The sequence below is a fragment of the Macrotis lagotis genome, chromosome 1, assembly GCF_037893015.1.
Source record: "Macrotis lagotis isolate mMagLag1 chromosome 1, bilby.v1.9.chrom.fasta, whole genome shotgun sequence".
Lineage (NCBI taxonomy): Eukaryota > Metazoa > Chordata > Mammalia > Peramelemorphia > Peramelidae > Macrotis > Macrotis lagotis.
Window position 1 is genome coordinate 525,360,739 of NC_133658.1, and position 26,648 is coordinate 525,387,386.

Genomic DNA, 26,648 nt, shown 5'->3' on the forward strand with positions numbered 1-26,648 from the left:
GCCCATTGTTTATCAGACACTGAGTTAAATCCTGGTGATACAAAAAGAGGCTACAGACAATGTCTGCCTCCAAGGAGCTTACAATCTAATGAAGGACACAACATTCACAAAACATACAAAAATGCAACAGAACACATTCCAATGTTAGGGAGTGGTAGGAGGGAAGAGATGGGTGATGAAGATGTAAGGGCAGGAGCCTAGTCTCTGCATCCTCACATGATTGTCCCCTATACTTGGAACATCCTCCCCCCTCATCTTTGGCTCCTTACTTCCCTGGCTTCCTTCAAATTCCAGAGAAAATTCCACTTCAATTCTGATTTCTCTTAATTATAGAGCTTTCCTTTGGTTGATTATTTATGATTTATCCTGTCTTGCTTTTTTTTGCTCACTTGTTTGCATATCATCTCTCTCATTAGATTGTGAGCTCCTCAAGAACAGAAGCTCTCTTTTATATTTTATTGTATCAGCTGTACTTAGAACATTTTCTAGCACTAGTAGGTGCTGAATAAATGTGTATTGACTGCCTTCAAGGAGTATCTAAACTCATATAATACTCAGAATAACACACATTAAGAAAATGAATGCAATGAATACAGAGCAGCGTGGACAGACTTACAGGAAATTATGCAGATGCGCATTAAAGTGAGCAGAGCCAAGAAAAGAATATAGATGATGACTACAAGATAAATGAAAAGAGCAGCCCCTCAAAATAATCAAAATAGAATGTTGCTAAATTATACAGAACAAGCTTAACTCCAAGGTATAGACATTTCTCTGGATTCATTTCTGTAAGTGGAGGTCCATAGTTGTGAAGCAATCTATATTTTGTCATATTTATTCTATATTTATTTGATTAGTTTGACTGGGTTGTTTTCTCCCTTTTCATCCTCTTTTTTTTTAATAAAGCATCTTTTGTGTTGGGAATGGGATTTGAGGAGAGGGGTGAAGAACAGACATAAGAAAGTGCTTTCATAATGTAAAATTAAAAGATATACATAAGATTTTTATTTTAAAAACTAAGATGCAATCAATTCTGTGATTCTTTATACATTGTGACATGGATTTCATATATAATCTCATTTCATCCATGAGATGACCACATGAGGTTGACACTATTATGATCCCCATTTTACATGAAGACTAGGAGAAATGAAGTGCTGATTTCCTCAGATTCACACAACCAGTAAATGTCTGAGGCAGAATTTTAATGATAAGCTTCTTGCCTTTGAATGCAATACAGAGTACAGGAGTTCAAAAATCACATATGAGACCTGGGAAAAGTCACCTCACCTCCCTGGGTCTCAGTTTCATTAGTTGTAAAATGAGATGGTTGGACTAGATGATCTGTAAGTTCCCTTTCTGCTTTGAAATTCATTCTGAACAATGAAACATCTTCTATTGATGGGGAACTTAATATCATTAAAATTTCTCTTTCCATTTTCAAATGGCAGCAATTCTTAGGAAATTTTCTTCCCTCTCACAACCTGGCTAAATTTTAAATCCTTTTAAGGATACCATGCCCAAACTTTCTGCTTTCCTTCAATTCTTTACATTTTTTCTATTTCAGGAGATTTCTATAAATTAACAGAATCCAAGATGTAGAAATAGGCTTCTAGAATTCACAAAGGTATCAGCACCCTCTAGTGGGTTTCAGTATTCTTGTCACTGCACCTCTTTCTAATTTTGAAATAAATTAAGAATGTCCTAACTTTCTAAACACTGTCCTACTTAATAGTGGCACATAATTTTGTTTTTTATCATGTGCCAGGAAAAATATGGAAGAACTGGGAAATAATTTTATATTCATTTTATATTTATTAAATACTGGCATTGAATTAAGTAGACTAAAACAAAAATATTAATAAATCAAACCTAATGCAATTGGAAAATTATGAAAAAAGGAACAAAAAGATGAAAAAGTGTTGACAATGCTAATTTCTTTTATATGTCATTGCTCACAAATAAAATGCCTTTCCCTTTCCTCACCACCAACCTATCTTCTTAAATGTCCAGATCAAACGAAAAAACCCTGTGGGAAGCTTTTATGTTTAACCCCATTGCATTTTGAATACTGTTCTGTTTATGTCTTCTTAGAGATTATTCATTCAATTCATATTATATCACTCTTTGTTTCTGTGAATATAGTTTAAAGTTGTTTCTCATGTATGTTTTATTCCTTGACTCTTTTCCCTTATGTCTGTTTATATGAATATGTATCTTCATCTATACATATGCATATGTTTATCTTTAGACAAAGAGATATACTCATACATGTATACACATCCACATAAATATATATATACACAGAGTAAAACAATTTACTGAGTTAAGTTCTTATCAGATGGAACTTATATAAAATTTTCTATACTCAATTCATTTCCTCTTTATATTTTTAAGTTTTACTAAGCTTTAATTTTCTTAACATCATCATTCCTGCCTGATGATTTGCCCTCCATACGTCCCATATAGAATCCTCCCTTTTATATAAAGAAGTACAGAATGTTACTCTGACTTTTTCTCTCAGAGCTTAGCTAAGAACCCCTCAGTGTTCTGGGGTACCATAAGGGTTATGTGGTATTTCTTAGCTATTTGCAATAATTCAAGCCTCCACCAACCATGCTCTCCTTCCCATAATTAGATATCAATAACTAGTTCCCAGTTGCATTTAACTACTTAACACTGGGTTGTTTTTACAAAGGCATGCTAACTTCAAATATGTAGAAAGACCAGACATACCAATATTCCACTGTCTCCCTGTGAGGCATCCAAGGATCTTCTTAAGGATTGATCTTGACCAAGGTAACTTTGAATTCTGAGATTCCCTTTTTTCTCTGTCTGTCTCTCTATCTCTGTCAGTCTTTGTTTATCTCTCTGTCTCTGTCTCTGTCTTTCTCTCTCTCCTCTGTGTATCTGTGTGTGTGTGTGTGTGTGTGTGTGTGTGTGTGTTTGTGGTGTTGGTGTTGTAATAACTTAACTTGCAAGGATTATAATTTTGTTGTTGTTACACACATATCAATTGTTTTTTATATCATACTTTTCCCTTTTACTCCTTCACATAGACAAATTTCCCAGTAGGGGCAACATTTTAATAATCTGGCCTTTCTGCATATTTTTCCACTAACCCCAGCTGATAGGCCTTGATAACTATCAATGAACACCACTCAATACAGACCAGCTTTCTTCTGTCAACCTCCAACCAGACTGACAAGAACTATCAAAGTCAAGATTCAAATCTTTGAAAGCTATTCAGTTTACTCCATAAAAATTTACATGTATAAGGCTCAGCTAAATTTCCTAACAATAAGACCCAATATCATTTCAATATCACAAATAGCTAATCCCCTGAAGTGCCAACATATATTTGAATTCTCATTATTTGAAGTTATAATTATGTAACTCTTCAAGCTAATGGACCCATGCAGTGTGAACTCCAATTATGCGAACCATTTAGAAAGAATCATTATTCACACTAATCAGGACCTAGCTTTAACATTTATTCACCTGAGTCATAAATAATGGCATCTTCTTCTGGGTAATTGAACTTCTCATTGTAATTTACTCTTGTGAAAAAAAAGAAATTATTTTTAACCACTAAGTTTACTTCCTTTATCAATTAAAAAAAAAGAATCTTTGTGTATTTATATTACTCAGCTGTCAGGACCTTTTCTAGGCATCTCCCAAAATAGGAAACTTTTCCAAAAATTATAAATCAGAAGTCTTTATGTCTTTAAAAATATATATATAGCAGAGTACAGTTGATTCTACAATATTTAATTATTAATTTACTTACATAATTTCACATATTTGCCTCTTTGAGAAAAGTAGAAATAAAGGTACAAATTTTGTGGTGCAGTGATTTAGATTTTTATTTTGCTTAAAGCTCAGAAACCAGGCTGTAATAAAATCTCTGAAAGAAGTCATTAGTGAATGGGTCCAGGGAAGGAAAATTCATCAAGGTATGGTAAGGTGAGAGTTTTCTCTCATCTGAAGCTTCAGAGGGTAAATTGGTATGTCTCCACAGAGCTAGACTTGAACCTTCTAAGTATATATTGGAACATTTGCTTATTAGATTCTTTTCCATTATATTTTCACACTTATGTTCCTTGCCAACCCCAGTAAGGATGAAGTGATATAAAAAAATAGGAGACTTTCAGATAGTCTTGTCACTAGCATCTGCTATAAGCCTTCAGAGGACATTACTATCAATGGATTACTTAGTAAAGTATAGTCAGTGTACTTTAAAGATTTCAGTTCTTAGAAATATTTTTTTTCAGATAAAGAATAATATTTAAGATTCAAGTTTCTTTTCTAAGGGATTCAATAAGTTCTATACCAGAGTCTAATTCTTATAAAACTCTTTTGAAGTGAACTTATTTTCTACATATTTTGCTTTCCTGGGTATTTGCTTTGTCTTAAAAGTAAGAGTTTATTACATTTGTGTGTATTTTTTCACTTCCATTTCTTTTTCTTTATCCATGTTGATACAATATAAATATACTTATTCCTTTTGTGCTGGGAATAAGAGAATTGAAAGTTTTTCTACTCCAACCTCCCTCCATCCGATCTTTGCCTTTAGTGTTTTCCAGAAGTTAGATTATGGATAAGATTATAGACATATTGACTGTGAATTTCTAAAGACCCTGAAGAAAGTGCCAGAGTGAGGACTGGTTGTTATTTAATAAACAGAAAGCTACCAAAATAGGAGATATTTTTGCTTTCCTAATCTTATGAATCATGAAAATAAATAATACATTCTAGAGGGAAGATTGTAAACACTCTTTGATTTATAATTAAAACACTCTTAAGGTTTCCCTGACTGAATTATCAGAGGCTGTTATAAACTTGTAGCTGTTGCTAGCTACAAGTCCTGATTACTTTTATGTCTTTGGGAGGGAAATTTTCCACATAGAAGATCTTTTTGTTGTATTGCTTTCCTACTGAACTTCAGGAGTAATCAATGTTACTTGATTGTTTCCTTGTTTTCACTGACCATGGAGAAGCTGATTTTCTTCATCCATTCTTTTAGTTGCTGGACCTTGCAGTTATTAAAAACTTAGTTCAAATTCTGCCTCAAATGCTTGCAAGCTGAGTAACCCTGGGGAGGTCACATCCTCTGGGCTTCAGTTTCCTCTATTACAAAATGGGGTTAATAATAATACCACCAGTAGATTGTTGTTAGATCAAATGAGATAATATTTGTAAAGCATTTGGCATAGTTACTGGTTTATGATAGTTGTTGATTTATTTAATTCATGTCTGACTCTCCATGACCCCATTTTAAGATTAATTTTGGTGAAGATACTGAAATGGCTTCTCATTTCCTTCTCCAGGCCAATTTATAGATAAGGAAATGAGACAAACAAGGTTATGTGCCAAGTCCAGGGTCAGATCTGAACTCAGAAAAAGGAATCTTGCAACCCCAGTGCTCTATCCAGTGTACCACTTAGCTATTCCTGATTGGCATATTAATCCTTCCTTCCCCCCTCCTTCCCTTCTTTTTTTTTCTTTCATTATTTATTCCTTCCACATTTCTTAACTCATTTCACCATTTATTATTGCTCATCATCATTTTTCAAAAGCTACAAAAATTGTACGAATCCATTACACTCAAGGCTTGATCATCCCATATTAATATAAGATTATATATATAAATATATAGTATATTAAAATGTATTACATGTTTCCTGATATTTTTCTTTGCCTTTGTAGAGACAATCTTCAATTCCTAGCATGATATTCCTTCCCACCTCCACAGCTTACAGTCCTTTTATTAAGATTTAGCTTTTGCTTCCCCTCCTAAAGGAAGCATTTCCTTCAAATGATCCTATAAATGAAGACCTATGTACATGCTGAATCCTCCTTGCAGAATGAATCAACAAATATTTATCATAGGCATACTACATGCTAATTAATCCCTGTTCTGGTGCAAGGCAGACAAAAACAATGATATGTCTAAATAATTTCTAAAAATATACACACAATATATATCCCTATGGTACACATTTAATATACATTATTAACAATATTGCATGCATCATCTCTTATATGTGTACACTTGTTCATGTGTATATATTTATAATATACATAATACATATTTATATTTATACACATATGTTTAAGATATGTTTTAGAGAGTATAAGGTAATTTTCAGAAAGTACTCTAACAATTAGGAAATAAGAAAAGGTGAATGTCATCATTTAAGTGACTTTTTTCTAATCTTTATTATTCTAGTTTTTGCATTGTTTTGTCCATGATAACTATTTTTTCCTTCATAGCAATGATCAGTACCTGTTTTTTTTTAAAATGGTCTCAAAATTCTTTCAACTTCAAGAAACCTATGTCACACTATAAGGGAATCAGTAACAATCCTCCAGGTGCCAAGCATATCTAGGACTATGCATAGTTACTGAGGATTTATTAGGCTGTTTTACAGAATTTATTTTTTTAGTTCTTGTGGTTGCTTTGCTTTTTAAAAATAATTAACTTAGTATTTTATTTTTCCCCTATTTAAATTTTTTAGCATTCATTTTGAAATTTTTTAGTTCCAATTTCTCTCCCTTACTCCCTCTCACCCCTCTCATTGAGAAAGCAAGCAACTGAATACAGGTTATACATGTGTGGTCATGCAAAACATATTGTCACATTAATTATATGTGAAAGAAAACAGACAAAAATGCCCCAATTATCTAGAAAAAGAAAGAAACCAAAGAGTAGTATGCTTCAGTTTATATTCAGACACCATCAGTTCCTTCTTTGGGAATAGTAGCAACATCTGAGTTGTCTTGATCACTGTCTTGATGAGAATAGCTGTCATTCACAGCTGGTCAACTTACAATCAACTTAGTAAAAAGTATATTTCACTTTGCATCAGTTCATATAAATCTTTCCAGGTTGTTCTGAGAGTATACTGAACAACATTTCTTATAGTGCAATAATATTCCATCATTATCACAAATCACAATTTGTTCAGTCATTCCCCATTTGATGGAAATCCCCACCCTCCCCACCCAATATTCCAGTGCTTGTCACTAGAAGAAAAAAATACTGCAATAAATATTTCTGTGTAGATAGGTCCATTTCCTCTTTGATTTTTTTCCTCTTTTTTGTCTACATACTTAGTAGTGCTATTACTGGGTTATGGGTATGCATAATTTTATAGCTCTTTAGACATAATTCCAAATTAATTGTGAGTGAACAGTGGGAAAAATTAGTTGACTTAAGAATGTCTTTTAACCTTATGTCTTTGATTGCATTCCAGAAGCAAGAGAACTTTATCATCAAAATATATTTGAATTTATCTTTTGGCAAAGTAATCTATAAATGAGGAAAAAATTTTAGAAAATTAAAAAAAAAGATTCCCTCCTAGCAGATATGATTATACAGACTTTGTATATTAAATTTTATCAAAGATTCCCATGAAGAAATTGCCTCTAGGGCACCTCAGCGACTGTATTTCTATTTTCTTCACATTGGCACAATTCACATTTGAATATCTGCCTAAATAGAAATGGCATGTTGTTTCTCCTTGCCATGAAGAATATTGAATTGATATGCAAAATCTTTTGCAGGGAGAGTTTTTTTAAATTTTCTAAAATCTAGTTCTGGATGAATTCTATGAACTTAGTAGGCTATTTTAGAAGATTGTGAGCAGAGATTGGAAAATATAAAACCAACCTCAAAATGAGTTTTTGTTTTCTTCCTGTCTTCATTAAAAGGGCTGTCCAGCCCAGGAGGTGACATAAAGGAAAGAATCTGTGAAGACTATTCCAACATTCCTTTTGGAGCAAAACTAAAGAAAGATTGAGAATAGAAAATCTTTTAAAATGTAGCAAAGAAACAATGCTAGTAATTCATTGCTAATTATGAATACTTAAAAATATGTTATACAAATTCATTTTTCTGTGATATTTACAAAAATAACATGAAAAATGATTTATCATTGTAAAGTAATTATTTTCAGTAAGGGATCATTCAAGCAGTTTGAGTTAAGCTTTAAAAGAAAATTGGGATTCTAAAAGGCATTCCAGTATATGAGATATAAAATACCTTGTGTGAAGCTAGCTGGCCTGGACCTCTGAATGATTAGAAAATAAAAGATTCAATTAATAAGATATTCAAACATTCAATACACAAATATTCATTTGAAATCTGCTAAGTGTCACATACCATGCTAAATGCTGAGCACACAAGACAAAGATGAAAAAGTTTCTGCCCTCAGAGAATTGATGTTCCAGTCTAGGAAGATAGATTACAGGCAAGCTGCAGAAGACTTTAAATGTCAGAGTACTTTCCCTACCCTACAGGTGATAGGAAGCCCTTGAGAATAATTGAGTAGAGAAGTGATATGATCAGACCTATTTTTTTAAATCACTCTGAAAACTGTCTGGAGGATGAATTAAAGAGGACTGGGAAAAGAAAGGGAGAATATTTGGGAGGTTATGGAATAGTCAATGAAAAAATGAGTCTGAAATAGGTTGGTGCACATTTGAGAGGAAAGAAGAATGTGAAAACTGTTACTGGGCATTATTGACAAGACTCATGAGCCAATTGAGTATGCAAGATGTGGGAGAGTGGAGTATTTGATTATGATCAGCAATGAGAAATTAAGCAATACAATTAATTGGGATTGAAATAGCACATTTTATGTACGAGAAATGAATTATTTTTCCCACTAAATGACGATCAGGGATAATTAAACCATTTGTTGAATTCTATCTTAGATTTAGTTGTCTTAAAAAGGGATAGTATGAGTTCAGTCTTGTACACAATGAATTTCAGGTACGATAAGCATTTGGTGATGTTGCTGTTGAACTGACACTAAAGAGAAGCTATAGCTAAATAGATTGTGAGTCAACTGCAGAGTTGATGTCACACACATGGGAGAGAGAGAAATGAAGAAATGGGAAGGAAAGGAAAAGAATGGAAGGAAAGGAATGGAAGGAGAATAGAAGAAAGGAAAGGAGAAACTAGGCTCCATCTTCAATAGAATACAATATAGGAAACTGGGAAGGAGAAGAATCAAAAAAGAGAAAAGTGTCATGAAGATGCAGGGGAGAGTACAAATGACATGGTAATCAATGATGCTAAATATAAGTTGTTAAGAAGTTTAAAAAGAGAGAAAATACGATTATATCCTATAATTAAATGATCGTTGGCAACCTCCTTCTTCATCTAAAAATTGGGAAATGAGAGTGGTGCAAGAGAATTATGAACAAAGAATCAACAATTTGACAAAAGGGATAAAACTTCTTAAAAATAGAATTGGCCAAATGGAAAAGAAGATACAAAAATCCACTGAAGAAAACTACTCCTTAAGAAGTACAATTGGACAAATATAAAAGATAGAACAAAAACTAATTGAGGAAAACCATATTAAAAACTGGAACTGGGAAAGTGAAAACTAATGATTCCATGAGAAATAAAGCATTAATCAAACAAATTTTTAAAAATGAAAAAAAAGTAGAAAATCCAAAACACCTCATTGGAAAAACAATTGATCTGAAAAATAGACCCAGGAGAGGCATTGTCAGAATCAATTGGACTACTTGAAACCCACAATCAAAAGGTGGATCTGAGCAGCATCTATCAAGAAATTATCAATGAAAATGTTCTGATATCCTAGAAGCAGAAGGCAAACAGGCATTGAAGGAATCTACCAATACAATAATAATTCTAAGAAATATTAGAGTCACATTTAATAACAGTCATGTCAAGGAAAATATATTCATGTGGTCAGAATGAAACAATTCAAATATTAGGGAACCACAATGAAGATTACATGGAACTTAGCAACTCTAGCATTAAGACTAAACATGATGAAGCATGATATTCTGGAAAACAAAGAAGCTAGTACTACAACTAAGAATCACTTGGCAAAATTAAGCATACTACATCAAAGAAAGACATGGTCATTCTGGTCTTCTCATGAAAGCTTGAAATCTTTCTATTAAAGATTTAATAAGGAGAAGACAGAATTACACAAAAATTTTGATCTCAGATATCAAGATCCAAGAGAAGCGTAAACAGGTAAAAAGCGAAAAGAAAACATAAGGGATTCAATAGAGTCAAACTGTTTATATCCCTACATGAAAGTTCATACTGTTAATGTTAAAAATTATATCACTCTCAGATTAGCTAGAAGAAATATTCATAGATAGAGGGTAAGGGCATAAACTTAATTTGAAAGAATGAAATAAAAAATAATTAAGGAAGCAGGGCCAAGATGGCAGAGAGAAAACAGGCACAGTTCTAAAGTCTCCTGATCTCTTCCCCATCTATCACATGAAACAAACCTCTTAAAAGAAATCTGAACCAGGAAACCCAGAAAGAAAAGCCAGAAGAGGAAAATCTACCTCAGGATTTGTCTCCCACAGCAGCCTTGGCTGAGTAACAGCAGGTGAGTCTGAGCTCCCAGGGAAGATCAGCCAGACCAACAGCTGAATCGGAACCGGGAGTCTGAGGGCCCGAGAGCCGGACCTGCTGGATCAGCGGTGGGGCTGGACAAAGGGGGCTTGGGTCCTCGGGGAAGCAGAGGCACTGGTGTTGGGGCTGTCCCCCTGGAGCTTGGGGAAGGGGCTGTGGGGAGAGGTCTGATGCAGGACAGCTGAGGACACCATCCCTGGGCTCCTCAAGTCTGAGAAACTCTGAGCCCACAGCTCCATTGCACTGAGGTCTCCTCCCAAACAAATGCAAATTATTTCTGCCTCAGGCCCAGATGTGTGAGCAAAAGAACCAGCCCAGCTGAGGAATCACCTCAGGCCAGGGTAAAGCCCACCATTGTTTGAAGGCAAAAGAATTCAATAGCTCCAATTCCCTCCCTCAAGCAAAGGGAGAAGGCCTCCCAACCAAGGTCACAGACACCCCAGAGAGGGCAACCAGCACCTCCTACTGGCCAGCCAGAGAAACTGCACTCAGTAAAGCCTTTAGAGATCCCAAGCCCAGGTGAACCAGTCCCACCCAACTCAAGGTCTTAGCATAATGAAGAAGGGTCAGAGGAAAGGTGGATTCATAGAAAAATTCCTGGAAGGGAAAGACCCCAACCCAGAGAGACCTGGAACCTCTGAGGAGAATAAAATCTGGTCTCCAGCACAGAAAGACTTCCTTGAAGAAATAAGGAAGGAGTTTAAAAATCAACTGGAAAATTTGGGGGAGACAATTAATACCTTGCAAAATGAGAATAATTCTCTCAGATCCTCAAATGAGCAAATCCAAAAAGAAATTAATTCTCTCAAAACCTCAATTGGTCAAATGGAAAGCTCTTTCAAAAGTAGAATCGACCAATTGGAAAAGGTTAATGAAGAAAACTCTTCCCCCCAAAAAATAATGGAGTCTACAGAAACTAATGACTCCACGAGACAGCAAGAGTCAGTTAAACAAAATCAAAAAATAGAAAAAATAGAAGCAAATATGAAATACCTCATCAACAAAACCACTGACCTCGAGAATAGATCGAGGAGGGGAAACCTGAAAATTATAGGACTTCCTGAAAACATTGAAGAGAAAAAAGGCCTGGACTTAATATTACAGGATCTAGTGATGGAAAACTGCCCTGACATCATGGAATCGGAGGGCAAAGTAGTTATTGAAAGAGTACATCGATCCCCACCAGAAAAAGATCCTAAAAGGAAAACACCAAGGAATGTTGTGGCCAAACTCCAGAACTATCAGATAAAAGAGAAAATCCTGCAAGCAGCCAGAAAGAAACAATTTAAATATCAAGGAGCCACAGTAAGGATCACACAGGACCTGGCTGCATCAACTTCAAGGGATCGAATGACCTGGAACGAGATATTTCGAAGAGCACGGGAGCTGGGAATGCAGCCAAGAATCTACTTTCCTGCAAAGCTGAGCCTTCTCTTCCAGGGAAAAAGATGGAAATTTAACGAAATGGAAGAATTCCAAAAATTTCTGATGAAAAGACCAGAGCTAAACAGAAAATTTGGATATCAAACAGGAGGTTCAAGAGACACATGAAAAGGTAAAAAAAAAAGGGGGGGGGGGGCAGTAAAAGGAAAAAATGCAGTCCAGCAAGTTGAAACTGGCTATATCCCAGCATGGGGGGGGGGGGGTAGAGACTCTCATAAATCCTGAGAATCCTGAGAAATGTAACTCTAACAGAGAGAATATACCTAGCCAGAAATGCTGGACATCCATGACCTATCCATGAGACTGATATCTAATGGGATGTAACTGGCTTTAACTCCACCGGGGAGAAGGACTTTAATAACTCTCAGGAATGTGGACTCTATTCAACAGAATATGCTGAACTAGAAGGGTCAGACACTCAGAATTTTCTATGACTTAGATAGAATGATCTAAAAAAAATACACTACCTCCCTAAAAAAGGGGACAGGAAAGAGACAGGAGGAGGGAGGGGATTGCATGGGACAAATCTCATTACACTAAGAGGTACAAAAAACCTATGGTAATAGAGGGGAAGAAGGGAGTAGAGGAGAAACACCTGAATCTTCTTCTCATCAGACTTGGCTTAAAGTCAACCTACACATACTCAATTAACTTATAAAACATCTAACCTTTCAAGAAGTAAAAGGGGAAAAGGGGAGGGGGGACAGAGAAAGGGAAGGGGAGTGGAGGAAATAAGGGGAAATAACAAAAGGAAGGGAAAGGAACAGGGAAAGGGGGGAAAAAGGGGAGGGAGTGATATAGGAGGGCAAACACGCTGAAGGGGTCGTATTCAAAAACAAAATACTGGAGAATATGGATAAAAGGGGAGGAAAGGGGGAAAATACAAACAGAGGGAAGATAGCACAGAGGGCAATAAAGAATTAGTAATCATAACCTTAAATGTGAATGGGATGAACTCTCCCTTAAAACATAAGCAAATAGCAGAGTGGATTAAAAACCAGAATACTGCAATATGCTGCTTACAAGAAACTCATTTGAAGCAGAGAGATACATATAGAGTAAAGGTAAAAGGTTGGAGCAAAATATATTTTGCTTCAGCTGAAGTAAAAAAAGCAGGGGTAGCAATTCTTATCTCAGACAAAGCAGCAGCAAAAATAGATAGCGTTAAAAGAGATAAGGAAGGAAACTTTATCCTCTTAAAAGGTACCATAGACGATAAAGTCATTTCAATATTGAATATATATGCACCCAGTGGGACAGCACCCAAATTCTTAGAGGAGAAGCTGAAAGAATTACAGAAAGACATAGATAGCAAAACCCTTCTAGTAGGAGACCTCAACCTCCCACTATCAGATCTAGATAAATCAAATCATAAAACAAAGAAGAAAGAAATTAGGGAGGTAAATAAATTGTTAGAAAAATTAGATATGGTAGACTTATGGAGGAAACTGAATGGGGATAGGAAGGAATGTACCTTTTTCTCTGCAGTACATGGAACTTATACAAAAATTGACCATGTACTAGGACATAAAAACCTAATGATCAACTGCAGAAAGACAGAAATAGTGAATACACCTTTCTCAGATCACAATGCAATAAAAGTCATATACAATACTGGGCCAAGGAGATATAGACCCAGAGCAAATTGGAAACTGAATAGCCTCATCTTAAAAAATGAGTGGACCAAAAAACAAATTATAGAAAGAATTAACCATTTTATCCTAGATAATGATAATAATGAAACAACATAGCAAAACCTATGGGATTCATTCAAAGCAACTCTCAGGGGATATATTATAGCTCTAAATGCTTATATGAATAAATTGGAGAAAGAGGAAATCAATGGACTACACATGCAACTAAAAAAATTAGACAAAGAACAAATCAAAAATCCCCAATCAAATACCAAATTAGAAATTTTAAAAATCAAAGGAGAAATTAATAAAATTGAAAGCAAAAAACTATTGAATTAATAAATAAAACCAAAAGTTGGTATTATGAAAAAACCAATAAAATTGATAAACCTCTGGTCAATTTGATTAAAAAAAGAAAGAAGAAAACCAAATTGCTAGTATTATAAATGAAAAAGGTGAACTCACCACCAATGAGGAGGAAATTAAAGTAATAATTCAAAATTATTTTGCCCAAATTTATGCCAATGAATTTGATAATCTAAGTGAAATGGATAAATATTTACAAAAATATAAGTTGCCCAGGTTAAATGAAGAAGAGATTAAATACCTGAACAACCCTATCTCAGAAAAAGAAATTCAACAAGACATTAGTGAACTCCCTAAAAAAAAAAATCTCCAGGGCCTGATGGATTCACAAGTGAATTCTACCAAACATTTAAGGAAAAATTGGTTCCAATCCTATATAAACTCTTTGGAAAAATAGGGAAAGATGGAACTCTGCCTAACTCTTTCTATGAAACCAATATGGTACTGTTACCTATACCGGGAAGAGTTAAAACAGAGAAAGAAAATTATAGACCTATTTCCCTTATGAATATAGATGCAAAAATCCTAAATAAAATCTTAGCAAAATGACTACAACAAGTCATCACTAGGATAATACATTATGATCAAGTAGGATTTATTCCAGGAATGCAGGGTTGGTTCAATATTAGGAAAACTGTTAGTATACTCAATTATATCAATAACAAACCTATCAGAAACCATATGATCATATCAATAGATGCTGAAAAAGCTTTTGACACAATACAGCATCCATTCCTATTAAAAACACTAGAGAGGGTAGGAATAAATGGACTGTTCCTTAAAATAATGAGCAGTATCTATCTGAAACCATCAACAAGCATTATACTCAATGGGGAGAGGCTAGAGGCATTCCCAGTAAGATCAGGAGTTAAACAAGGGTGCCCATTATCACCACTACTATTCAATATTGTATTAGAAATGTTAGCATCAGCAATTAGAGAACAAAAAGAAATTAAAGGAATTAGAATTGGGAACGAAGAGACAAAACTCTCACTATTCGCAGATGACATGATGGTCTACCTAGAGAATCCCAAGAAATCATCTAAAAAACTACTAGAAACAATTAGCAATTTTAGCAAAGTTGCAGGTTATAAAATAAACCCCCATAAATCCTCAACTTCCCTATATATGACTAGCAATCAACCACAGGAAGAGCTAGAAAGAGAAATTCCATTCAAAGTAACCTCAGACAGTGTAAAATACTTGGTAGTCTATTTGCCAAGACAGACTCAGAATCTTTTTGAAAACAATTATTAAACACTTCTCACACAAATTAAATCAGATTTAAATAACTGGGCAAATATCAACTGCTCATGGATAGATAGATCTAATATAATAAAAATGACAATTCTACCAAAACTAAACTATCTGTTTAGTGCCCTACCAATCAAAATTCCAAAAAATTACTTTAATGAGCTAGAAAAAATTGTAAGTAAATTCATATGGAGAAATGAAAAGTCAAGAATTGCCAGGAGCTTAATGAAAAAAAATGCAAACAAAGGTGGCTTAGCACTACCAGATCTAAAATTATATTATAAAGCATCAGTCATCAAAACTGTTTGGTATTGGCTAAGAAATAGAGTGGTGGACCAGGGGAATAGACTAGGTGTAAAAGCAGGAGAGGATTATAGTAATCTGCTGTTTGATAAACCCAAAGAGTCAGGCCACTGGGATAAAAACTCCCTCTTTGATAAAAACTGCTGGGATAATTGGAAGTTAGTATGGAAGAAACTTAGATTAGACCAACACCTCACACCCTTTACCAAGATAAGATCCACATGGTTACAGGACATAGACATAAAAAACAATACTATAAGCCAATTAGAAGATCAAGGTCTAGTCTACCTGTCAGATCTATGGAAAGGGGAACAGTTTATGACTAAGGAAGAGTTGGAGAACATCACTAAAAACCAATTCGATGATTTCGATTACATTAAATTAAAAAGGTTTTGGACAGGTAAAACCAATGTAATCAAAATCAAAAGAAAAGTAGTAAATTGGGAAACAATCTTTACAACTAATGATTCTGACAAAGGACTCATTTCTAAAATATACAGAAAACTGAGTCATATTTTTAAAACAAAAAGCTATTCCCCAATTGACAAATGGTCAAAGGATATGCAAAGGCAATTTACAGATGAGGACATCAAAGCAATCCATAGCCATATGAAAAAATGCTCTAAATCATTAATTATTAGAGAAATGCAAATTAAAGCTTCGTTGAGGTACCACCCTCACACCTCTCAGATTGGTAAGTATGACCAGGAAGGATAATGATCATTGTTGGAAGGGATGTGGGAAATCTGGGACACTATTACACTGTTGGTGGAGCTGTGAACTCATCCAACCCTTCTGGAGAGCTATTTGGAACTATGCCCAAAGGGCAACAAAAATGTGCATACCCTTTTACCCAGCAATACCACTACTGGGTCTATACCCTGAAGAGATGAGGAAAAAGGGTAAAAACATTACTTGTACAAAAATATTTATAGCAGCCCTGTTTGTGGTGGCAAAGAATTGGAAATCCAGTAAATTTCCTTCAATTGGGGAATGGTTTAGCAAACTGTGGTATATGTATGTAGTGGAATACTATTGTTCTATTAGAAATCAGGAGGGATGGGATTCCAGGTAAACCTGGAGGGATTTGCATAAACTGATTCTGAGTGAGATAAGCAGAACCAGAAAAACACTGTACACCCTAACAGCAACATGGGAGTGATGTTCAACCTTGAAGGACTGGCTCATTCCATCAGCGCAACAATTGGGAAGAATTTTTGGCTGTCTGCAAAGGAGAGTACCATCTGTATCCAGAGAAGGAGCTGTGGAGTTTGAAGAAAGTACAAAGACTATTCCCTTTAATTCGGAAAAAAAAAACCCAGATGTCTTATGGTTTGATCTGGTTACCTCTGAGAATTCCGTTCTCTTTAAGGATATGATTTCTCTCTCATCACACCCAATTTGGATCGAGGTACAACATGGAAACAAAGTAAAGACTGACAGAGTGCTATCTGTGGGGTGGGGGTGGGGGAGGGAAGCAAGATTGGGGGAAAACTGTACAACTCAAATAATATCTTTAATAAAAATTAAATAAAAGAAAAAAATAATAATAATTAAGGTTTGAGAAAGATTACACTCTTTGTAGAAGGAAGGGAGAAGTAAAATGGGGTGAAGAGACCAATTGCAGTGGAGGAGAAATTGGGAAATTGAGAAAATAGGCAATGGGCATCTCATGAATCTTACTTTCATCAGTATTGACAAAGAGGAAATTGTATATATATATATATATATATATATATATATATATATATATATATATATATGGAGAGAGAGAGAGAGAGATAATTATTTGAATATAAAATTCTATCTTACCCAAAAGGGAAGTAAGTAGGGAAGAGTTTAAGTAAAGGGTGGGGAGGGGGGTGATGGAAAAGAAGGCAGATTGGATTAGTTGGTAGAAAGAAACCAAATCCTGGAAAGAAGAAAAGGGTGAAATGAGAGAGGACAAAAAGGAGGAAAATTAGAATGGAGGGAAATATATAGTAATGGAACTGTGAAGGTGAATAAAATGAATGTTTCCTTAAAATGGAAGCAGATAACAGGATGGATCAAAAATCAGAATCCTACAATACGTTGTAGACAAGAAACACAGGTGAAGCAAGCAGAATCTACTATGCTTCAACAGAACTAAAAAAATTCCAGGGTTGTAATCCTGATCTCAGACCAAAAAAAAAAAAGCAAATAAAGACCTAATCAAAGAGATAAGGAAGTAAATTACAATTCCCTACAAGGTACCATGGATAGTAGCTCAGAAAGAAACATATATTTTTTTAGGTTTTTGCAAGGCAAATGGGGTTAAGTGGCTTGCCCAAGGCCACACAGCTAGGTAATCATTAAGTGTCTGACGCTGGATTTGAACCCAGGTACTCCTGACTCCAGGGCCGGTGTTTTATCCACCCCGCCAGCTAGATACCCCCAGAATATATCTTTTTCTCAGCAGCACATGGCACCTACACAATAATTGGTCATGTAGAAGGTTTTTATAAACTTAAAGTTATTTTAAAAAATTACATGAATTCCTTTCAGATCATAATGCAATAAAAAGCATATCCAACAAAGGGCAATGGAAAGATAGATCAAAAATTAATTAGAAACTGAATAATCTAATCCTGAAAAATAAATTAATCAAAGAACAAATCTTACAAAGAATCAATAATTTCATTAAAGAGACTGACAACAATGAAGTAATATTCCAAAATGTTCCAACCCTAACAAGGCAATTATAGGAGTATATCACAAAAATTATACAATTTGACAAGATGGATTTATACAAGGATGCAAGGTTAGTTCAATACTATGAAGGCTATCAATATAATTGACAATGTCAAAAATAAAATCAACTGATGAAAAAGCTTCTAGATAAAATACAGCACCTATTCCTATGTAAAAAAAAATAGGAGGGGTGGCTAGGTGGTGCAGTGGATAAAGCACCGGCCCTGGAGTCAGGAGTACCTGGGTTCAAATCCAGCCTTAGACACTTAATGATTACCTAGCTGTGTGGCCTTGGACAAGCCACTTTAACCCCATTTGCCTTGCAAAAAATAAAAAACCTAAAAAAAATAACATAGGAATAAAGGGAGTATTCCTTAAAATGATAAGCAGTATCTTTCTAAAACCATTAGCAAGCATTATCTGTAATGGAGATAAGAAAGATTTCTTCCCAATTAAATCAGGGGTGAAACAAAGATCCCCACTTATCATGATTTTTCAATATAGCACTAGAAATGTTAACAATAGCAATAAAAGAAGAAAAAGCAATTGAAAGGATTAAAATTGACAATGAGGCATTGTCATTTTTTTTGGAAATGAGTAAATAAAACTATCACTCTGCAAAATGTATAATGGCATACTTAGAGAACCCTGGAGAATCACCTAACAATACTATTTGAAATAATTAACAGCTTTTGCAATTACAGGATACAAGATAAATCCACACAAATCTTCAGCCTATCTATATATTGCCAACAAAAGTCCAGCAGATAGAAAAAGATGAGAAAAAGAAATTCCATTTTAAAAAACTGTGAACAATATAAAATACTTGAATCTACTTGTCAAGACACACTCAAGAACTATATGAATACAATTATACAGCACTTTTGACATAAATAAAGATGTAAACAACTGGAAAAAAATACCAGTTGCTCATTGGTAGGCTGAAACAATATTTTTTATTTTTTTATTTTTATTATTTTTTCTTTTTTCTTAGGCGGAGACAATATAGTAATAATAATTGTGTCTGAACTAATTTAATTATTCAGTGCCATACCAATCAAACTACCAAAAAACTTGTTTGAAAGAGCTAGAAAAAATAACAACAAAATTTATTTGTAAAAACAAAAATTCAAGATTATCAAGGTAATTAATGCATAAATCAGACTTTGTTAGTCTAGCAATACTAGATCTTAAATGGTATTATTATAAAGTAATAATCATCAAAACTCTCTGGTTCTAAAAAATAGAATGGTAGAATAGATTATGTATATAAAACACAATGGTCAATGACCATAGTAATCTAGTGTTTGAAAAACACAAAAACCAGATAGAACAACAGCCCTGGGATAGAACACCAGCCCTGTGGATAGAGCACTGGCCATGGAGTCAGGAGTACCTGAGTTTAAATCCAGCCTCAGACACTTAATAATTACCTAGCTGTGTGGCCTTGGGCAAGCCACTTAACACCATTGCCTTGCAAAAAAAAGAAAAAAAAGAAAAGAAAGAAAGAAAACTACAAAAGCCCCAGACTTTGACTTAAGAACTCACTATTTGACAAAAGAAAAAAAAATGTTGCGAAAACTTAAAACATAGAATACAAACATCATATACCAAGATAAGATCAAAATGGATGTAAGATTTAGGCATAAAGGATAACACCATAAGCAAATTGAAAGAGCAAGAAATAGTTTACTTATCAGATCTTTGGAGATGGAAAGAATTCATAACTAAATAAGAGAGAACTTTAAAAAATATAAAATATTACTTAAAATTAAAAAGCTTCTGTACCAATAAACCCAATGCAACCAAGATATGTAGGAAAGCAGAAATCTACAAAACAATATTTACATACCCATCAACTGGGGAATGGCTAAATAAATTATGGTACATAAACACTATGGAATGCTATTGTTCCATATAAAAGCATAAATAATTGAACTCTAGAGAATCATGGAATGAGTTACAGGACCTGATGCTGAGCAAAGGGAACAGAACCAAGAGAACAATGTATACATTAACAAAATTGTGAGATAATCAACCTTGATGGAAGCAGCTCCTCTCTCAGCTGTTCAGAGCACTAGGATACCATATTAGACTGGCTTTGGACAATATTCCCTATCCAGAGGAAGAAAATCAAGACAAAACAAAAACCCTCTGTTATGTTTATCTTTCCCTTAATCCTAATTCCTCATATCAAAAATTACTGCTCTGTAAACATGATTATCAAAAATATGTATATACAAAGTTTCTATTTATTTATTTGTTTGTTTCCATCCATGTGCATATGTATATTTTTAAGTTACAAAATTTCCTTCCACCTATCTTCCCCACCTCCCTCCTCTCAGCAATGAACAGTCAGTTTAGCATTGTACATACATATTTTTGATAAACATGTTTACAGAATAGTTTTTCAGTATGAGGAATTAGGATTAAAGGAAAGAGATATATGAGATAATTTTTAAAAAGTGTTCATCAGATTCTGAAGGGTTGTTGCATGTGCATTGTGTTTTGTTCTGTTTTTCTTCCTCTGGATAGGGATAACATTGTCCATAGACAATCGAATACAGTTGTCCCACCTCTTTGAACTGCTGAGAGGAGCTGTTTCCATCAAGGTTGTTCATCTCACAGTGTTGTTGTTGATGTGTATATTGTTCTCTTGGTTCTACTCCCTTTGCTCAGCTTCAGATCCTGACCATTTATGGTTTCTTATAGAACAATAGTATTACATAGTATTCTTGTACCATATCTGGTTTAGCCATTCCCCAACCTGATGGACATCCCCTCAATTTCCAATTCTTTGCCACTCTAAACAGAGCTGCTATGAATATTTTGGAACATGTAGGACTTTCCCCTTTTTTTTATAATTTCTTCTGGATATAGACCTAGCATTGCAATTGCTGGGTCAAAGGTAGATGAAAAGTTTTATTGCTGTTTAGACATAGTTCAAACTTGCTCTCTTGAAAGTTTGAATCCATTCACAACTCCACCAGCAATGCTTCAGTATCCCAATCCTTCCACAACCTATGGAACATTGATCATTTTCACTTTTCCTCATCTTGATCAATGTGATAGGTGTAAGGTGATACCTCATTGTTGTTTTAACTTGCATTTATCTAATCAATAATAATTGGGAGCATTTTTTCAAATGATTATTTATAGCTTTAATTATTTCATTTGAAAACTGTCCATTCATATCCTTTGACCATTCATCAATTGGGGAATGACTTGTGACATTATAAATCTGTTGAAATTCTCAATATATTTTAGAAATGAGACCTGTATCAGAACTCCTAATTGTGAAGATTGTTTTTCAGCTTTCTGCTTTCCTTCTAATTTTGACAACATGGATTTTATTAGTGCAAAACCTTTTTAATTTAATATAATCAAAATCATTCATTTTGCAGTTTATAATGTGCTCTAATTCTTATTTGGTCATAAATTTATCTCCTTACCATAGATCTGATAGATAGAGTTTTTCTTGGTCTATTAATTTGTCTATGGTGTTGCTCATTATGTCTAAATTGTATGTATAATGTTAGCCTGACTGTTCACTGTTGAAGAGGTGGGAAGGGAAGATGAAAGGAAATTTTGTAATTTAAAAATATACATATGCATATGGATGAGTGTTGAAAACAAGTTCATAACATGTATTTGGAAAAATAAAGTATCAATTAAAAACAATATTTAAATCAAGTATCTCTGATAAAATCCTCATTTGTCAAATATAGAGAGAGAGCTGAATCAAATTTTAAGACTCCTAGTCAATTCCGGATTGATACTTTTGTCCTTTGTTTATGAAGGAGACTATGACATCATGGAAGTGATTCTTTGACAAGCAAGTGAATTAGTTTTGAATGAGGGGGTGTTGTGCTAAGCCAGCTGGAATCAGTGACCAGATATGTATCAAGATGACTGGAGATGGCACTGGATGTAAAGCAATCTGGGTTAAGTGACTTGCCTCAGGGACACACAACTAGTAAGTGTCAAGTTTCTGAGGTCAGATTTAAACTCAGCTCCTCCTGATTTTAGGGCTGGTGCTCTATCCACTGTGTCTCCTAGCTTGATAAATGAGCAAAAGATATGAACATGGTTTTCTAATGAAGAGATCCAAATTATTTTTTATATTATATGAAGAGTTACTCTGTCACTTTTGGTTAGAGAAATGCAAATTAAAATAACTCTGAGGTACCAGAAGATGTGAGATAATTGGGACACCAATGCACTGTTGGTGGAGTTGTGAATGGCTCCAAACAATATGGAGAGCAATTTGGAACTGTGCTCAAAAGTCAACCAAACTCTAACCCTTTGATCCAGCAATAACACTACTAAATTTATATCCTAAAGAGATCATAAAGAAAAGGACTTATATGTACAAAAATATTTTTAGCAAATATTTGGTGAGAAAATATTAAAATTGAGGGGGAAACTTTCAATTAGATAATAGCTGAACAAGCCATGGTTTATGAATATAATGAAATACTATTGTGCAATTAGAAATGATGAACAGGCAGATTTCAGAAAAACCTCATTTAAACTGATGCAAAGTGAAATCAGCATAACTGAGAAAGCATTGTACCATAGTATCAGCAACATAGTGTGATTGACTTGGGTTTCTCAATAACACAATAATCCAAGACAAGTGAAAAGAACTCATGAAGAAAAATGCTATCCACATGCAGATGAAGAACTGATGGACTCAATACAGACCATAGCATACTTTTTTCACATTTTTTTCAATTTTTTTTTCTTTTGGTTTGTTTTTTTCTTTTTTTCACAACTGTGACTAATATAGAAATATGCTTAAATGAAAGCACATGTATAACCTATATCAAATTGTCTGTCATTTTTGGAAGATGGGAGGGGAGATAAGGAGGAAGAATAAATTTGAATCTTAATATCTTTTAAACACGATTACTAAAACATGTTGAAATAATTGGGAAAATATAATTATATGTGTATGTACATTTATACATATATTCTTGTGATTGTCAAATTGTGTACTAAAGATGTGTACTAAAGACCAAAATCTCAGCACTAATTGTTTCTGATTGTTCCTGATTCTTGTACACTATGGAACCTAAGTTGTTTTATTAGGTTTTTGTAAGGCAAATGGGGTTAAATGGCTTGCCCAAGGCCACATAGCTAAGCAATTATTAAGTGTCTGAGGCTAGATTTGAACTCAGGCACTCCTGACTCCAGGGCCAGTGCTCTATCCACTGTGCCACCTAGCAGCCCTAAACATAAAGTTTTTGATAACATATTGTAAAGGAAAGAATAAAAGTCACTGGATTTGGAGTCAGAAATATTGGCCATGTGACCATGGGCAAATTGCCACCACTCTTATCCATAGTTTCATCATTACATAAGGGGAAAAATAACATTATGCTACTTGCTCATAGGATTTCTAGAAGAAATACATACATAGAAATATAAAAAACATATATACATATTTAGTCAAATATCACAGAACTATAAGCTATTAGCATTACCATTATTATTAATGTCCCATCTCTACCCCAATTTCTTTTGTCTCTAATTTGAAGGACATGTTTTATATCAAATATATATGTGTATATGTATATACAGATATTTACATATATTTAAAAAGGCATGTTAGTAATTCATACTTTCACACTTTTGTAGAACCACAAAACTTACCCTGCATCCTTTTCAGTTGTCTTTTCTTTTTCTGAAATAAGAATAATTGTGAAGGGTAGAAATGTACAACTGAGCTGATGAATTGCCTATGTCTGTAACAGATGTTATCTATTTAAGACATCTGCAGTGTCAGTTTAATGGGTATAATCCAATAAAATCTAACTTGAATTTCTCTTTTACATTAACATTATATGATTTTAACAGATGTACTAAAATGAAAATTGCCTTCAATAGATAGTTTAAACACATTAACATTGGCTATAAAAATGATTATTCCTCTCCGACAAAGGTACTAAAAATTAAACTTTAGAATTGAAAGGAGAGAATGTTAGAAATAAGACAACAGTCTTGCTGAGATCTTATCTTCATAAATGGATATTTTTATATTGATTACATATTTTAATTGGGATACTTCATGTACTATTAAGGCGATGTTAGAATCAACTCCCTCCAATATACACCAAGATACGAATGGATCTGTGATATCATCAATGCAGGCAATCCCTCCAGTGATACTATGTCACAGTTTATCCGAACCTGTCAGTCCTGTAACACTATTGCCCATATGTGAAAACATATTTACATGTAAAATAAAGACAGATTTTCAAGTAAAAGCAAATGAAATATATTAAAGCAATTTGAAAAAATTAAGTATTTTCAAACTCTTCATATTATCACAATTTATAAAATAGTGATGTTTTTGCTAACAACTTTTAAGAAAATAATGATTTTTGAAGACATTTAATTTATTTTTCTCATTTTCCCCCTTTGGATGAAGCTTTGGACAGTTTACCTCCCACACAATATCTGGAAATGATGAATACTATACTTACATGTATCCAGCAGTCAGAAATCAAACTCTCTATACCTCAAGTAACTGTCACTGAATATGAAATCATGGAGCAGAGACTCAGGGAGTTAAAGGTATGTATCTATAACAGGAAACAATTTGTAGAAACATTCTATTGAATGGTACAAAGGAATTCTGGATGACAATTTACTAATATCAACTAAATAATAATGAAAAGTATTGTAGGTTATATTTCCCCCTTGAAATGTCTTAAAGTATTTCTAAATAAGAAATTAAAACTATTCTTGAAGTTATCTGTAGTCAATATAGATTCATTCTTTATATTACAATGTATTTTCAGAGAAATCTCCATTTCAATTTTGGGAAAAATAAGATTTTTTTGCGTTTGCATTCTATTGTAATTCTTTTCATGCTTTCAATTATAGAGAGAAGTGAAAGGAATTCCAGCTGTAAAATGTAGAGCTCTTTTACTCTTTTCTTTTATCAATCCCCTTTTCTTTATTCCCTTTGTTCCTTCCTTCTCTCCTTTCTTTAATTCCTTCCTTTTTCTTTCCAGCTTTTCTCCCTTTATTTATTTCTTCTTCCCTCACTTCTTTCCTTCCCTCTATTCACTTTTCCTACCTGCATTCCTCTTTTCTTCCCTGACTTCTTCTTTTATGTTTCTAATAAAGCAATAATTTTATAAATACAATTTTATATCTATTTAGCAATTTTAAAATTTGTGCTTTATAAATGAGACTAAATTTCATTTTAAAAATAGCATTATTTTTCTTTTCAGGCTTTGCAAAGTTCTCTTCAGGAGCAACAGCCAGGTCTGAATCTGCTAAACACAACAGTGGAAGAAATGTCAAAGAAAGCTCCCCCAGAAATGAATAAAAAATATCAATTAGAACTTGAAGGTATACAGAACCGTTGGAAGAAGTTGTCATCTCAGCTGGTAGAACACTGCCAAAAGCTGGAAGAACATATAACTAAACTTCAACAATTCCAGGTAATTAGATATTTTTCTTTCTATATGCTTGTTTCCTTTTCTCCCTACCCAGTCTTTTTTTTTTTTTTTTTTTTTTTTTTGTCAGGCATTCTCTACTACTTTACCTCTTCTGGGAAACTTAGTCAGTTGGTCACATGACCTCCAAAGTTCTTCAAAAGCAGTTCTGAAATATAAAATTCCTTCTCATGAGAGAAGCCAAATAGATACATTTCAGTACAAACTTCACTTTAAAAACAAAAGTTTTACTTCCACTTAGTATTTTCCTTGAAAATCAAACTGTACTCTAATCCATGTCATTCAGTTTTAAATTAAGTTAAATAGTTTTGATGTCTTTAAAAAATCACCAAATTTTCTTTAGACTTGTATTTTGTTTTTAGAATTAGATATTGCATTTCTTATGGAAAACCAAGATTTAAATACATATGGTCACTATTTTTATATAATTTCTTTAAATGAGATTATTCACAGCATGAACTATGCCATTATTGACTGATATTGTTATCATATCAGTTAATTTTATTTATTTTTACTTATGATTTTGAGTTTTTAATCTCCTGAAAGCTACACAAATTCAGAATAGTTTTTTCAGTATGAGAATTAGGATTAAAGGAAAGAGATATATGAGATAATTTTTAAAAAGTGTTCATCAGATTCTGAAGGGTTGTTGCATGTGCATTGTGTTTTGTTCTGTTTTTCTTCCTCTGGATAGGGATAACATTGTCCATAGACAATCGAATACAGTTGTCCCACCTCTTTGAACTGCTGAGAGGAGCTGTTTCCATCAAGGTTGTTCATCTCACAGTGTTGTTGTTGATGTGTATATTGTTCTCTTGGTTCTACTCCCTTTGCTCAGCTTCAGATCCTGACCATTTATGGTTTCTTATAGAACAATAGTATTACATAGTATTCTTGTACCATATCTGGTTTAGCCATTCCCCAACCTGATGGACATCCCCTCAATTTCCAATTCTTTGCCACTCTAAACAGAGCTGCTATGAATATTTTGGAACATGTAGGACTTTCCCCTTTTTTATAATTTCTTCTGGATATAGA

General features: G+C 33.9%; 1 protein-coding gene across 1 annotated transcript in view; it reads left to right on the plus strand.

The window, feature by feature from the left end:
• The window catches only part of DMD (dystrophin), a 2,282,785-nt gene that overhangs the window by 805,213 nt on the left and 1,450,924 nt on the right, over window positions 1–26,648 (plus strand). Inside the window, exons 23-24 of the mRNA XM_074220296.1 lie at window positions 24,572–24,717; window positions 25,383–25,595. Of these exons, the coding sequence (XP_074076397.1) occupies window positions 24,572–24,717; window positions 25,383–25,595 (359 nt within the window). The remainder of the gene's footprint in view (window positions 1–24,571; window positions 24,718–25,382; window positions 25,596–26,648) is intronic.